This window comes from Grampus griseus, assembly GCF_964374135.1.
Source record: "Grampus griseus genome assembly, chromosome: 4".
Lineage (NCBI taxonomy): Eukaryota > Metazoa > Chordata > Mammalia > Artiodactyla > Delphinidae > Grampus > Grampus griseus.
This window is the reverse complement of record NC_138997.1, coordinates 114,577,965-114,593,192: the sequence shown is the minus strand read 5'-3', so window position 1 is coordinate 114,593,192 and position 15,228 is coordinate 114,577,965. Positions and strand designations below refer to the sequence as shown.

The 15,228-nt window shown below is 36.9% G+C and overlaps 1 protein-coding gene across 1 annotated transcript in view; it reads left to right on the top strand.

The window, feature by feature from the left end:
* The window catches only part of ELOVL6 (ELOVL fatty acid elongase 6), a 137,453-nt gene that overhangs the window by 71,314 nt on the left and 50,911 nt on the right, over positions 1 to 15,228 (top strand). The window contains exon 3 of the mRNA XM_082652907.1: positions 8,473 to 8,604. Within this exon, the coding sequence (XP_082509033.1) occupies positions 8,473 to 8,604 (132 nt within the window). The remainder of the gene's footprint in view (positions 1 to 8,472; positions 8,605 to 15,228) is intronic.

The following is a 15,228-nucleotide window of genomic DNA, read 5'->3' as shown; positions in this document are numbered from 1 at the left end:
TTTGATTTAAATCTGGGAACATTTTATGTCTGAATTGGATTTAATCTTGTAAACCCGAAATCCTGTTTCCATTCCATTGTGAATAATCATATGCTTTTTATAGTGTTTCTTCACTTCTGGTTTTAGTCTCCAGCTCTCAGATAAATCTATTATCTACAGAACATTCGGGCTTCTGCAGGATAAAGACAAACAGAAAACAGATGTTTATATTTGACTCGGTTTTAGTTTTATATTTTTGACATTTTATATTAATTTTATATTTCTATGGTCAGCAGGCCGTTCGAGTGGATGACAAGATTTTTTTTTAAGCTTGCAGCCTTGACACAAGCCCATAATTATATGTTGTACAACTTCTGGCCCAAGAAAATTTCATATTCAGGGGAAAAAAATCACTAATACCTCATTTATGTTATATAGTAGATTTTAAGGCTGTAAGAGATAAAATTTAATCTGGTGACAGGGGTGTCACTCAACTGCTCTTATTTAATAGAAGCCATTTCAGAATTCTAGTATGCTTTCTGTATTATCTTTATTATTATATTTAAAAGTCATCAACAAGTGATCATTTCTTCATTGGAAATTCAGATGAAAGCTTTCTGTTTCTTAGAACAAAGGGTGTTTCTTTAAGGGCATTAGCACAATGAAACTGAATTGCTGATGAAAGTACTTTCTGGATTCTCTTTCTGCATGTTGCCTCTCCTGTTCAGAGCATACTGGTTTGTTTGTTTGTCTTTTTTATGGCCGCTAGAGTTAATGTTTTACCATGACTAGTATCAGTAGCTGATGTATTATATAAGACAGTTATGTGAAAATTGTAGCTTGAAGTGACAGTCATTCCCAAAGAATCAGGATGAGAATATTGAGAGCAATACTCTCAAACAAAACAGAAGCTAGAAATTATTTTGTCAATGCAGGGCTCATTTTAAGTTTGCTTTGCGGTGGGAGGAGATTTGTCTAATTAAGACCACTGATACATTTTTGGCTAAATTTTTATTCAGAGATTGTGGCAAGCTTTACTCTTTTTAAGGAGATTAGAAACCTCTGTCAAAGAATTCTTTCTTTCTTTGATTTACTATCCTCAGAAATCTTTGATTCTAACTTTGGCATTGATTCTTCCTGATCCGTTAGGTTAAACCATGTCTTCCAAAACAAAAATATTCTTGTACCTCTCTAGGATGCAATACTTCAGGATTAAAGCTGACCTTTAGGTGACAATTCAGGACACAGCTTGACTGACATAATGCCATGATTAGCCTAGCCATTTTCTAAACTTTTTTCGGAACAGGAGAATATTCATTCTTAAATAAAACTTTAAAGAAGGTCCCATCTGATAATTCCTGGGAAGAGCAGCAATTCATTAAAGAAGATCCTTCAGTTCATACATGTGCTTCAGTAACTCCTGCGGCTACAGATGCTGACAGTGTAAGTTGTAAGGAATATGCCAGAATGTTTTGACTTAGAGTAGTAGAGTCAAACTTCAGCCACATCTGCCCGCTGGAATAGAAGTCATTAATGCCAAATTTCTCTGTGAGCATATCTTTTTTTTATTCTGCCCTCTCCCATCTCTAAGACTTTCAATGCTCTCCACGGCTTAAACCAGCATTCTCCATCGCTCTCTTTGTGGAATCACTATCAGTCATTCTTCCCCCTTCTTCTTGCATCCAAGTCACATAATGTTATATGCATGAGCGAATCTATTCTTTTTTTATTTTTAAAGCAGGAGGAAAGAAAAAATTAAGCCACGAATTTCAGTATGTACTTTAATTATTAGTGGTAACAAATTACTGGCCACCTACCTTACAACCTATGGCAACCTTGAGCTAAGATGCAGTCCTAACTCTGCTGCAGTTTTCAGAACTCCACACCCTGTGACTTTCCCCTACACTTCCAACCTTGCCTTCCCCACTCCAAAGCATCTGCCTGATCTGATACACTCCTGGCTTAGCTCAGGCCTAACACCACTGCTTCTTCCCAGCCAAGATCACTTGCCGCTGTCCAGCCATCCAAAGCCTAAAGGGTCCACATCAAAGCACCAACACACATATTTTTCCTGTCTTTCTAACCAGATTAGTAGAGGCAGAATTTTCTCCTTCATAGGGATTTTTTTTTCCCCATTCAATGGCATACTAAGCACACTGCAAATGAAAAACATCATTAAATTTTGGATGGATGGATGGATGGATGTCAGCATTTTTCATCAACAACTGAAAGTATCTAGGGAAACAAAGGTAATTAATTGGTATCTGGCCAATTTAAGTATTAGAGAGATGGCATTTTTTATGGAGCTGTGTGTGTGTATATGTGTGTGTTTTTTTACACATTTTGAAAGTATTTTCTCCCCAAAGATCTTATTTCCAGTTGTAAAAAGAAAGTCAACAATAAAACAGAATTTATCAAGATATTTTTTAAGTGGCAAGGGGAAAAAAAGATATGTTGACAGGAAACATACAAGCAACATTCTACAACCGGTCTGTCCTAAGAGGAGTGTACTTTCCTAGAAAGGATATGTAGCCATGTCATTAAATCCATTGTATTAATGTGACTACTTTGATTGTGACCTACTTTGGCAATAGAAAGACTGAATTACAAAAGAATGGTTTTCTCACCTTAAACAAAGAGAATCTGTGATCTTTAAATTAGCATCTAGGGGAAAGCAGGATGAGAAGCAGAGGCGTTTGCAACTCAAAGAAGCTCAGAAATCACACATCATTTGCTGGGTCAAACATAACAGATTAGAATAACACCCTTTTCTTTAGTCATGGCTTGTCTTGCAATTATAAAGTCACCATTCATTTGTATTAATTATGGACATATTCCACTATTCACAAAACTATTCTTTGTCAGAATTTCTGGGCACAGAGTTAATTCCCAGTTATAATTTACTTATGAATAAAAACTGCTGAAAATTTTCCACTATTTTTAATATAGAAAAATGCCTCTATGAACTCTTGGTGGAATTCTCAAGAAAGTGACACAGTCCAGCCCTGGCTAGAGCTCCAGGAGCACAACTTCGGGATCCCTCACCAGAAAACCTTCCTTTATATCCTTATCAAATTTTAACCACCATACACATCTACTGAGTATCTTGTTGGCAAAAAGCAGTGTATTTCCTTCAGTCTCTGGGTCTTGTTGACCTCAAACAAATAGATGACCAGATATTTCTCCAGCAAAGATGGGTTTATTGGGGATCAGCAGAGAATTGCAGTTTGGGGTCTACAACCATGGCAAGCCACGTGCAAGTCACCACAGAGGAAGGAAAGGAGAAAGGCTCTTATAGAGGGGAAAGGGAAGTGGGGAGGGCAGTAGTAAACAGAGTCCATGGCTTTTCATTGGCTGAGTTGTTGCCATGAGAGAAGAGGAGTCTTCTTCCTGTTGGGCTCTGCTGTGGTCGGGGGCAGGAGAGCGCCCCCTTCTGGTCTCCTGACGCTATTTAATTGAGGTTTCTGTTCATTGGTTTTTACAGTCTGCAGTTCATATGTGTCCTATAACTACTTTCAGAACCTTGAATTATTTTCTGACTTGAATCAGCAACGGAACTAAAGGAGAAACCTTAAAAGAGATGTGGCCTTACTGAGTAACATACTTTCTCAGCTTCACTCTTCACACATAGAAAGGTGGAAACTTTCTATGTACCAGGTAGATCAGCCAAAATAGATGCTTTTAGGTCTCCTTTTCTTTTCTTTCCTTTTCTCCCTCACAGCTTAATTTTCCCTTTCACAACTCCTTGTGTCTCACACATACACAGTAGCTGTAAAAACAAGGTCACTGACATAAAGGAGCTCAGGTCATCTCCCCAAGGTGCTCATTAGCAATTATTCTATGTGAAATGCTACCCACATGAAAGTTTTGCCATTCTCAGGTAAACTTGTCTGAGTTCCAAAGGAGTGCAGGTCACCTGGCAGAGATCTTGATGTGAGCATTAAGGGACTCTAGTTACTAGGTACTGGTTTCAGTGGAATCCCAGGAGTTGGGGGAAAAAAAAAACATTTGAATATATACATACCCTTTAAGAAGTGTTGTGAGGCAGAACAATAAATACAAATCATAAGCAGCTACTCAGAATAGGTCAGAATAGAAAAAGCATCTAGGAATGTTTTGGAACAAAGTACCATGATAAAGAAATCCAGCTCTTTAAGGATAAAGGATAAACCATTGTTTTGATTAATTGTGGACTAATTATTATTCACATTCACTAATTATTTCATTATTCTCATTGATGACAGAAGTAAAAGGGAAAAAAGGGTAAATACAAGCATGACAAGCTCAAAGCATATCAGTATTTCATTTGCGTGATCCTTATTTTGTTGGTTACTTCGTAATTACAGCTACAGAATCACCTCCTGAAAAGTATTAAGTACCTACAGTTAAAGGTTGTGCTATATGATTGTGCATTTAAGACTTCCTAAACAAGAGCCCATACCATCTAGAAATTGCTAATTATCTGATAATAGAACAATGTAGTGTTACCATTATACCCAGCTATGGAGGCCTGTCACAATATGAAGTATGATTGGATTACTGTTGAAGCTTTAGGGAAGTCATCTATCCACATTAAATAGTAAGTGGGCCAGCGGCAAGTCATTATTCATTTGACTATAACTGAACCTTTACCAAAGAGATACCAGAATGGAAAGATAGTTTAAATCGCCCATTTGCCTAAAGAAAAATTTTCTTCTAAGTAAAATGGAAAAAGCATAACATTCATCTATAAATGATAAATTTTGGTTACTCCATTGAAGAGGTAAGAGTTAATGCTTCCTTAGATGACTCCCTCTTTTAGAAGAAGCCTAAGCTTAGTTCTAAATTAACCCAAAGCATTATTTACCTTTTTTAATTTTTTGTGCATTTACTTACTTTTAATACAATTTTAAAAGGTTACACTCCATTTACAGTTATTACAAAACACTGGCTATATTCCCCGTGTTGTAGAATACAACCTTGCAGCCTATCTTATACCTAATAGTTTGTTCCTTCTGCTCTCTCACATCTTCATTGCCCCTCCCCTTCCTCTCCCCACTGGTAACCACTAGTTTGTTCTCTATATCTGTGATTCTGCTGCTTTTCTGTTATATTCATTACTTTGTTGTATTTTTTAGATTCCATATATAAGTGATACCATACAGTATTAGTCTTTCTTATATGACTCCTTTCACTTAGCATACTGCCTTCCAAGTCCATCTACTGTTGCCAAAGCATTATTTAAATTTCACCATAGTGGAAGATTTATATAAGATACGATAAGTCACTTATTTTTATTATAGCACTTATAATTAAACAAGTATCAGTTCCTATTATTGACTGCCTGTGACCCAGATGTAACCTAGACAATTGATTTATGTTTACCTACCTGCTTGATCACGGCCATTACAATTTTTGGTAGTTTTGACCAATATGCAATATGTGGCCACGTGACCCTGAGCAACCAATGTCATCAGCACCCGCCCCGCATTTCCTCTTCTGTAGAACAAGGAAATTTGTCCCTCGCAATTCTCAAATTCTGCATGTTTATGTTGATTGACTTGTTTGTCCTAGCTGTGTGGAATTGAAGATTCTTAAAGAGATCTTTAGAAAACATGCAAACAAGAATGGTCCTCGCCAGGAAGCTAGTAGTCCATTAGGGCTAATTCTCATTCTAGAACTGAAGAAATTTGAGGAAGAAATACAGAGAGAAGATTTTTTATTCTTTTGCTGGTTCTTCAAGGCACATTATTTTTCCCTTAGGCTAGAATGATGGGATCATATGGACAGTCACTTAACTTAGTTCATAACTGTAAGTAATGTAATTAATCTAACTATAACCAAACTTGGAATTAGATTGACTAATTTTAAGAAAGAACGATAAATAATTGTAAGGAAGAGTTTTCAGTGGTATATATAGTGAATTTGTTATGCAGGAGGTGAGGAGGGTTGTGATCAAAGTGTTCCACGCCCAGAAAATATGACAGTTGAACCAAACCTGTAGAGATTTCTCTTCATCTTTTCACAGTTAAACATTGTGCCGCAAAGTTGCACAATAACCTTGCAAGTCAGAAGGAGGGTTTAAGGAATTCTTATAACTTAGCAGACACACCCTTCTTTCCTCCAAAAGTTTACCACAGGCGAGCAGGGAGATCTGAGGCTGCTTAACCTCTAAGCCAGGTTCCTAAGCTATAACATGGAGATAATGTTTTACCTACATTAAGGATGATTAGGAGGATTAAATAACAAAGGTTTTTAGCACTATCTCTACCCACAGGGATCACTCCCTAAATCATAATACCATGATTATTGTCACTTATCATTACCTTTATAATTTAGAAAAGAATATATACTTTTCCATATTACTATTATCTACATTAACTTCTTAAATTTTGTTTTTCTTGAGTGAGTCCTTGCTTATATGCATGTAAATGCAGTGATTCTGACATTTAAAGTAATGCCATACACTTGCAAACTTCAAAGAAGTAAAGCAATAAATATAGTTATGGCCAAAAATACTCTCTTCTTGAAATGTTCAATAGTTACAGTTTCCATAAAATCGTCTCATTTCCACTTCTCTTTGAAATATAGAAATAGTCTCTTTCTTTCTGGAGGAAGAAAATGGATGGTATGTTTCTTTCTGAATATTTTATTCTTTAGTTATTAAGACATTACTGGGAAAGCACAACTGTTCATTTACTCAGTTAGTGTTCACTGAGCCCCCATGTGCCTAGGTGCATAGATATTTTCCCCATTAGAAAATTTGATATGACAAGATCGTGATCATTCAACAGGTGTTTATTAAGCACTTACTGTGTGCCAGGTCTTGTGATTCCAAGAGTTTGCGACACTCAGTGGAAGTGATTTATTTGACACTATTTACCAGTTGATTTCGGGAATCACTGCTTTATTTGGTGGGGTTCACCAGGTAGGTCACTTGCACTCACTGGAGGAGGAGTGATGCTTCTGTAAATAATAAGATCGCTCATGAGTCAGCAATACACGGTAGTGGTTAGGGGAAAAAATATGAAGCCTTTTACAAGTAATGCTCTTCAGTTAATGCATTTTGCTTTTTGTATTATATCTTGTATCTTATTTTTCAGCCCTTTCCATTTTAACCTGAGTGAGGAATACCCATTTTAAAAGAAACATTGCTTTATCATATCAGAAGATATACTCAGATGTTTCAGTTATTTACACAGCCACTGTTACTTTCTGTTGAATCAAAGTCTACAGAAGCTTTGTGTTGTTTGTTCTTTATGGCATTATCAATACTATTGTTCACTTCTCCTTGGTACAATAATAAACCAGCAGGACATGCAGATTTTATTTAGTTAGACCTTCCTGACTGAAACTCCCACCTAAATCTGACTAACAAAAAGAGAAAAGGACTCATGGGCCCCTGTGTTCCATTATCTTTTTTGTTAGTCTTGTGTTGTCTCTCCATTCTTAATATTGCTTGAGTTCTGTGTGTTTCCCAGAGTATTTTAACGCAAATCCAAGACATATAATTTCACCCATAAATATTAACTGATAAGAGCTTTTAAGACTATGACTGATAACTTTCTGATTTTATTAAAGATTTTTTTTAAACAATTGGTTTGTTCAAATATGGATCCAAAGAAGTTCTGCCTGTTACCTTTGATTGTTATGTCTCTCAAGTCACTTTTAGTCTAGAACAGTCCCAGATTTTGATTTCTTACCACTGACATTTTGAAGAAATCAGCTGTCCTACAGAATGTCCAAAGTTTGGCTTTATCCCCTATCTTTCCTATAAGCAGGTAGTAAAATCAGATATTTGATGAGATTCAAGCTCAAGGTTTTAGGCCACTGTACTGTAGGTGGTTCTGTGTTCTTCCTATTGCATTGTATGATGTCTGACAGGCCTATTATTGATGATGATACTGAAATTTAATACCTGCCTCCCTTGGTGGAGAAGATGTCAGGAATCCATCTTGGGGGGGCTTTAAGTCATGTAGCTTAATTGTAGTGTTTCAAATCATCAAGTATTTCTCCAAAATCATTTTTTAGTATCATTAGCCTTTTAGGAAGATGACATTTTAAAAGACCTTCTTGTCCTAGGACACAACTCTGTCACCTAATATTTTATTTGCAATAAAAATAATTCCTTTTTTAAAATTCATCTATCTAAATGGTCCAACAAACTCTGAAAAATAATTCTCTCAGTGAAAAGGTTTCTTTTTTACCTCAGTGCTATGTTGTTGAAATGTTTATAGTTATAGAGCCCAAAAAGAAAATCTATCCTCATATGGGTTGGTTAATCCAGATGACCTAATTTGTCAGGAGAGGATTCAACAGCCGCCATGTTGCCAAATGGATAAACATTCTCTCTTCAGTGAAGGGGGCACATTCCCAAGAATGTTTTTGGTGCTTAGCAAGAGGAGAGTGGTATAAAAGTTGATGAACAATGAATAAATATAGAATTCTAATGGATAAAAATAATTGCTTAAAGATCTTTATTTCAGAAGATTTTGGTTTTCTGTTTGTTCATAGGAAGAAATCTTTCCTGTTTTCTGCTCTGTATGCTGCCTTTATCTTCGGTGGTCGGCACCTAATGAACAAACGGGCGAAGTTTGAACTGAGGAAGCCATTAGTGCTCTGGTCTCTGACCCTTGCAGTCTTCAGGTAGGTTTCTTTGTTTGTTTTTTTTCATTTTCCAAATAAAATCCATCCATTTCATCAGACTCCGCTGAAAGAAGCAACAATCGAACATTTTATCATACGTCTCATATTTTTGATTATTAAGGGTGTAAAATAAACCCATGTCCAGAGGGAAAGCCTTCATTGCAACCAAACTTACCACATTGTACTCAGGCTCTAATTTTGAGAGCTCTCAGGCCATCTCCTTTCTTGTCCAAACTGTTCATGCAGTAATTCAGTTTATGTCCTAGGACTAGAAGCAGAGCATCAACTCCATTATTTTTGTCATATAAGTATAGATGAAGGGCTAAATGGAAAGCCACAGCAGTAAACTGTGGAAGTGTATGGTAGAGTAGGGTTCCAATGTGGTGGGCATGCTGCTACTGACTAGTACTTAATCAAAAATGGCTTTCAGGCATGTGACCAGACACCGGACACCTGTCTGTGTTAGTATCACTAGACCAGAGAATGTTTTTGTTCCGCATCCCCCAAAGTATCCTCCACCCTCACTGCCTGAACTGCCTCGCAGGCACAGGCTTATGCAGCCAAGTCTTACTTTGCACTGGCTAAAACTCATCATAGAGGCTGTCAGAACCAGGCCTGGTCTCTCCAGGGACATCTGCCAGCCAACATCCAGACCCACACCTGGAAGCCTGAAGGAACATTCGTAGTTTTGTAATATTTGGCAATCATAAGACGCATTAGCACACAGCTGGTGTCCAAACAGGTGCCAGAATTTACCTTCAGTGCTAACAAAGGCACCTGTTCTATTTGTGTTTTGCTTGTCAAAACCAGCAAGTTGATAACTAGGCTTGGGGTGTAGGGGGGCAGGTATGGATAGATATGCTACAGAATAAAAACCTATTCATTTTAATATTTAGGAGCATTTCTACTTTTTTCATATTACATATTAACTGTTCTACTGCTAAGGAGAAATAGATGGTATCATCAAAAGCCTCTCATTAGTCACTTGAGGCTTATTAAAGACGATCGGGCAGGAGGAGGATTTTTGCAAACTGATGATCTGTACGTCTCCATTAGGTTGGCTCCCTGCAACTGAAATACTCCTTTGCTTGCTACCACCGCATGCACTCTTTATTTCGGTGCGTTTTGTAGGGTGCAACATTTGAGGTACTTGTGATTTGACTCTGTCACTAAAGACTCCTTCCATTTCAATATGTATCAGGTTGGAATTCTCTAATACAAAGCAGCATTTTCATTTTTATTTACATTGAAGGTTCACAGTATGCCTCACCTGAAGTATTTTGATATTTGAGGAAAAAATTGTTAATGATGCCTTTCAGCATTTTACAGATCTTTCAACATCCCTTGAGTCTTTATCTTTTGTTTTTGTTTTTTGCGGTACGCGGGCCTCTCACTGCTGTGGCCTCTCCCGTTGCGGAGCACAGGCTCCGGACGCGCAGGCTCAGCGGCCATGGCTCACCGGCCCAGCCGCTCCGCGGCATGTGGGATCTTCCCGGACCGGGGCACGAACCCGTGTCCGCTGCATCGGCAGGCGGACTCTCAACCACTGCACCACCAGGGAAGCCCTGTTTTTGTTTTTTGTTTAACCTTAACATATATAAGCAGAGAAGGGAGTTCAAGGACCCCCATGCACCTGTTACCCTGCTTAAACAGTTATCAACAGTGTTAATCTTATTTCATCTATATCCCTACCAACCTCTCCCTTGTCCCCAAATTATTTGGAAGTAATACAGACTCAAATATTTCTGAATGAAATGATACCATTTCTAAAAGTAGTCATTAAAAAATCGATCACAGTATCATTACCTCGTCTAAATTAGTAATAATTCTTTATTATTGAGTGTTCCAGTTTCTCCAGCTGTCTCATGAATGGTTCTTTTTTATTACAATTTATTTTTAAGAATCCTGACCTAACTGACATACACACTACTATATATAAAATAGATAACTAATAAGGACCTAAAAAATACAAACAATCCTGGTCCAGATGGGTTCACACATTTCCATTGGTTGATTTCCTTAAACTAAGAGGTTTCTTCCTTCCTCTCCAAGCCCCTCCTCCCACTCATAAGCCATCCTTTGGAGAATCCAAATCATTTTCCTTTTAGAGTTTCCCCCAGGCTGGATGTTACTGATCATATTCTTCTGTCCCCTGTATTCTTCGTTAGTTGTTAGTTAGATCTAGAAATTTTATTATATTTAGGTTTAATGTTTGACAGAACTTTTTACAAGAAGTTAGTGTAGCAAAGGCAGGATAAATGCTTGATTCTTTGGTCATATTTAGCAGTTTCAAAAAAATTTTGATTACTTAGCATGTGAATAATGGGTTTTTTTAAGTATCGTTAAGAGCTCATAGATTTATCCTTTTTTACATGTCAGTGATTTTGAGATGAATTTGGATTTGGTGTATTGTAGTCCATTGCCATTATTCTTTTAGATGCTAAGTTATCCCATGTTTGGCCAGTGGGAGTTTCTTCGGATTGGCTCCTGAATCCTTGTCCGTGTACTGAGTAGTGCTCATAGCTCGATTCTGTGTATGTGTGTGCGTGTTTGTGTGTGTATGGGGGCGGGGGGCAGGGATGACAAGCTGTTGCAGGCCAAGCGTGTTGCCTATTCCTTGTCCAGAACCGGAACCAGTCATTTCTCAAAGGATCCCAAGTTCATCCCAAGTTCCCTTGGGAAAGGGAGATAGTATTTAGAAATGACTCTCTAAGTACTAGGGGTGGTTTTCCCTAAGGTAGTTCTTATTTCCTCTCAGAGGGCCTAGAAATAGAAAATTATTTATTTTTTGAAAGAAATGTATCCAGAGTTAGTACTGATACTTCCAATTCATATTTATGCCTAGAGAGTTTTTACTTAATTACCTCATTTCTCCTTCCTCCTATGCCAAAATCCAAGTTCCCAATGTCAGCCAGTAGTTACTCATTTACTTACCCCACAATGCATGTGCAATAGTTGTTAATACTACCAAGTCTTTTTTAGATTGACAGGTTCTAATTGCATCTTCCATTTCCTTAATTCTATGTGTTACTTTACTTTCTTCAGAGCCATGTTTTGTATAAAATTTTAAAAGCTGGAACTACACGGAGGCGTCCAAGCATGGACTGTCTAGGGTCTTGTAAAAATTTATCATAATATTCTAATCAGTTATTTGGAAAACATTATTATGGAATTCTCTGGTTGTATCAGTTGAACATGGTTCCATGTTAGGAAGAGTATATTGAGGTTTCTCTGTGCTTAAAGAATTCTGGTCAACAGTGTATTGAATGAAAAAGGCTACATACAGAATGATTTTTTATGTAATGTTTATGTAAATTTTACTCCTAGACATGAAACATGCTGTTCATTAATACATTTAAGTATTTGTAAAGTATCTAAAAAGATACTGGAAGAAAATATACTCGATTCTTACGTCTATGGAAAGGCAGAGGAGACAGGCTTTTATTGATTGCCTACTATTTCCTGGAAAATAAAGCAGAAAAACTTTCAGTGCTTGTAGAGCTTGGCTCTAGTGGACTGGTAGTTTGGAAGCAGAGAGGATTTAAATTTTTTTTGCTATGCGTTATCTTCCTTTTCAAAACAAATGAAGCAAACATACTGTTGACAACCCGATTCTAGATATTGGCTGTTGATTATTCTTTGTGCTTTTCTGCATTCAAAACATTTTCTAAAATATACACACATGCATATACAATCTCATACACAGCCTAGAGAATCTCAAGTGATATTTGCTCTTTATTTTAGAATCCAAATAGCTTTTGAATGAAATTGACATAAAGCATCAAAAATAAGCTCTTCTCACAAACAGATGTTTTGATGGGTATTAATAAAAATCCTCCTATCTTGGTCATATAAGATAACCTCATTATTACAAGAATATGTTTTTGTAGAAAATTTTGAATGGCTCTTAACTATAATTCACAAATTTTTAAATCCACCTGTAAACGGTGTCTAATATAGAAGTATACAAAGTCCTTACACAAGAGACAGTCCTGCATCAGATGGTATGCAATTCAGTAGGACGTTAAGGACCAAACATCTACTCCACTGCCCACTCCTTACTACTAATAGGATGTGATATCATGGATTTGGAAAAAGAAGGAAAGGGAAAGAGAACCAAACTTTTCTGTTAGAGGAATTAGAAATGAGGGGGTGGAGGGCAAAGAACAGTAAGATTTTTCTGAAAAGTGTTTTTATATATTTTACTGCTTAGAACTAATGTCTTTTCCCCAGCTTTTCAAGCTTGCCTATTAGCTCTTTATAGTAACTAGAGACCCAACTGTGACGTATTTCCGGATACTCCAAACTGTGTTTACTCATGAACTAAGACAACTGGGTGGAAATTAAATCAGATATGTAGGCTCCCTAAGCAAAAAGAAAAACCCTCTCTTCTTTACTGCTCTGCTTCAGAAAGAAGTGGGGTTTTTTGTATAATTTGGCGAACATTACCTGTAGAATGTTTTCTTTCTCTTTACCTTTGGGTGTTGACTGAATATGATAGCAGACTTCATACAGGCTGAATACAATATAATTTATTGAAAGCTGTCATAAGTTTTGAAGGAGTAGATAGGATATGATCAAGTGAGGTTTTCCCTAGGCCCGCCATGGGTTTATTTCACTGGAGAATGATTTTTCTGGGGTTTTCTTGACAATTTCTTCCCATTACCCGCAAACCCTGCTTCGCCTTTTAGATCTAAGCCATCAGCTTCTGGTGTCAATTAGTCTTTATGGATATGACTGGGTGGGGCACAGCAGCCTACTTCCACCCAACCCAAGGATAAGCATTTCCTTATTTGATGAGATAATTCCAGGTGGCGTTTGTTGGCGCTGCATGTTTGAATATTTCCTTAGGGTAAATTCTGAGAAGATTTCTGGTAACTTGAATTAGTAAGTCCTTTAGATGAGACTGTTGCTTATGGCAAACAGCATCAAACCCTTCAAGGTGCCAGCCATCCATTCTTCCCAGACGCTGCCTAGTCTTTAAATCCTGTTGCTATGACATCTCACCTGGGTTACTTCAGTCGATTTGTAAAGGACTTTCTGTGTATTGATTTAATAACTTCAAACCCTTCTAGATTGGGTGCAGATGCGTGCGTGCTTCTGATTCAAGCAGCCTTTACCAGGTATCTGTCTGGCAGTGTTTTCCACTCATTGGCAGCACAAGGAGCCTTCTTCTAGGTCTCTGACCCAGAGCAGGTCAAAGCAGGTTGTCTAGTCAGTGCACATTAGTGTTAATTACTTTGTGCTGCTTGTGTATAGAGGCCAATGTCACACCTGCTTCAAATATGTTTATTCCTGTTTCCTGGTGATTCACTCTGGCCTCAATTGTTTTATGCTTTATTTGCTCAAAGCCAGATAGCCTCACTTTACAGTTTGACTTTTTGCCTTGTTATTAACGAGAAATTTTCCCTGTTGAAACTCATTTTTATTTCCTGGCCATATTTTTATTTTGTCATTGAATTTCATCTTTGGCTTAACTATAAGATATATTCAAGACGAATAGAAAATTACTCTTTTTCTTTATTTAGTAAGATTTTCATGAACAAAGAGCTTATATATAGCATAGGACACATTCAGAAAAGTATATTTAACAGGGCAGAGCAGCAGATGAATGGCATTTAATCAAATCTACTCGTGGTTTTATACACACACCCATCAATATTTAATATTAGAAGCATTATTGGCAAGTGCCTTATTTTTAAAGAAACAGATATATAATAAAACCAACTGAAACTGTTCAGATGAGAAAAATATGACACTCTAAAAACCCATTTTGAAGGAGTTAAGTACATCATTGACCTGTAAAATGATGAAACATTGAAAATTTCAGAACTTAATTTATACTCGAGCACCTTGTATCTAGTATTTTGCTATATGGTTGCCAGAAGTGGTCCTTAATCCACAGAGAACATTACAGATAATGATTACAGTGATATTAATGATATAAAGGAAATGGATACATAAATTATAAATGTCATAGGAGAAAAGCTGCTATTTTATCAATGACAGGTTATAAATTTCACATTTTAAGATGTAGCATCAAAAGGGCAAAAGTAACAAAGCAAAAGATACTTCTAGAAAGCATATGCTTAGAAGTAGAAAAGCAAAAACTGATGAATAATCATGGGAATGTGATACCACGTATGAAAAGTTTAATAACCCGTAGCGTAAAAACAATGTTTAAAAAGTTCAGGCTAGTGATTATATGTTTCTGGAGGCAGGGAGAGCGATGGGATCAAAGAGGGTCCAAAGGAGGCTTCCACTAATTTTGTATGACTTTGTCATTACAAAAAAGTTAAATAAGAAAAAGATAACTGTGTTTGATTCAAGTGTGGATAGCAACTAAAAGAAAGCTAGCAATTGTAGTCATTTTATAAGATTCTGGCAAAATGTAGGTGTATGTTAAACAAAGTAAGTTTATATCAAAACACAAACTCTGTACCCTATTGGTCCAAACACACACCCCAATAATGGCAGATTTATAGTTGGAATTAAGAATGTTTTTTGTTTTCTGACAGTGACCCTGAGTTCATTGTGTATGTGTAGCTGGAAGGATAATTTGGGAACCTTTCTTTTGGCCATTTATTGTGACACTAGTTGAATCACTTGACTCATTTTGAAAAA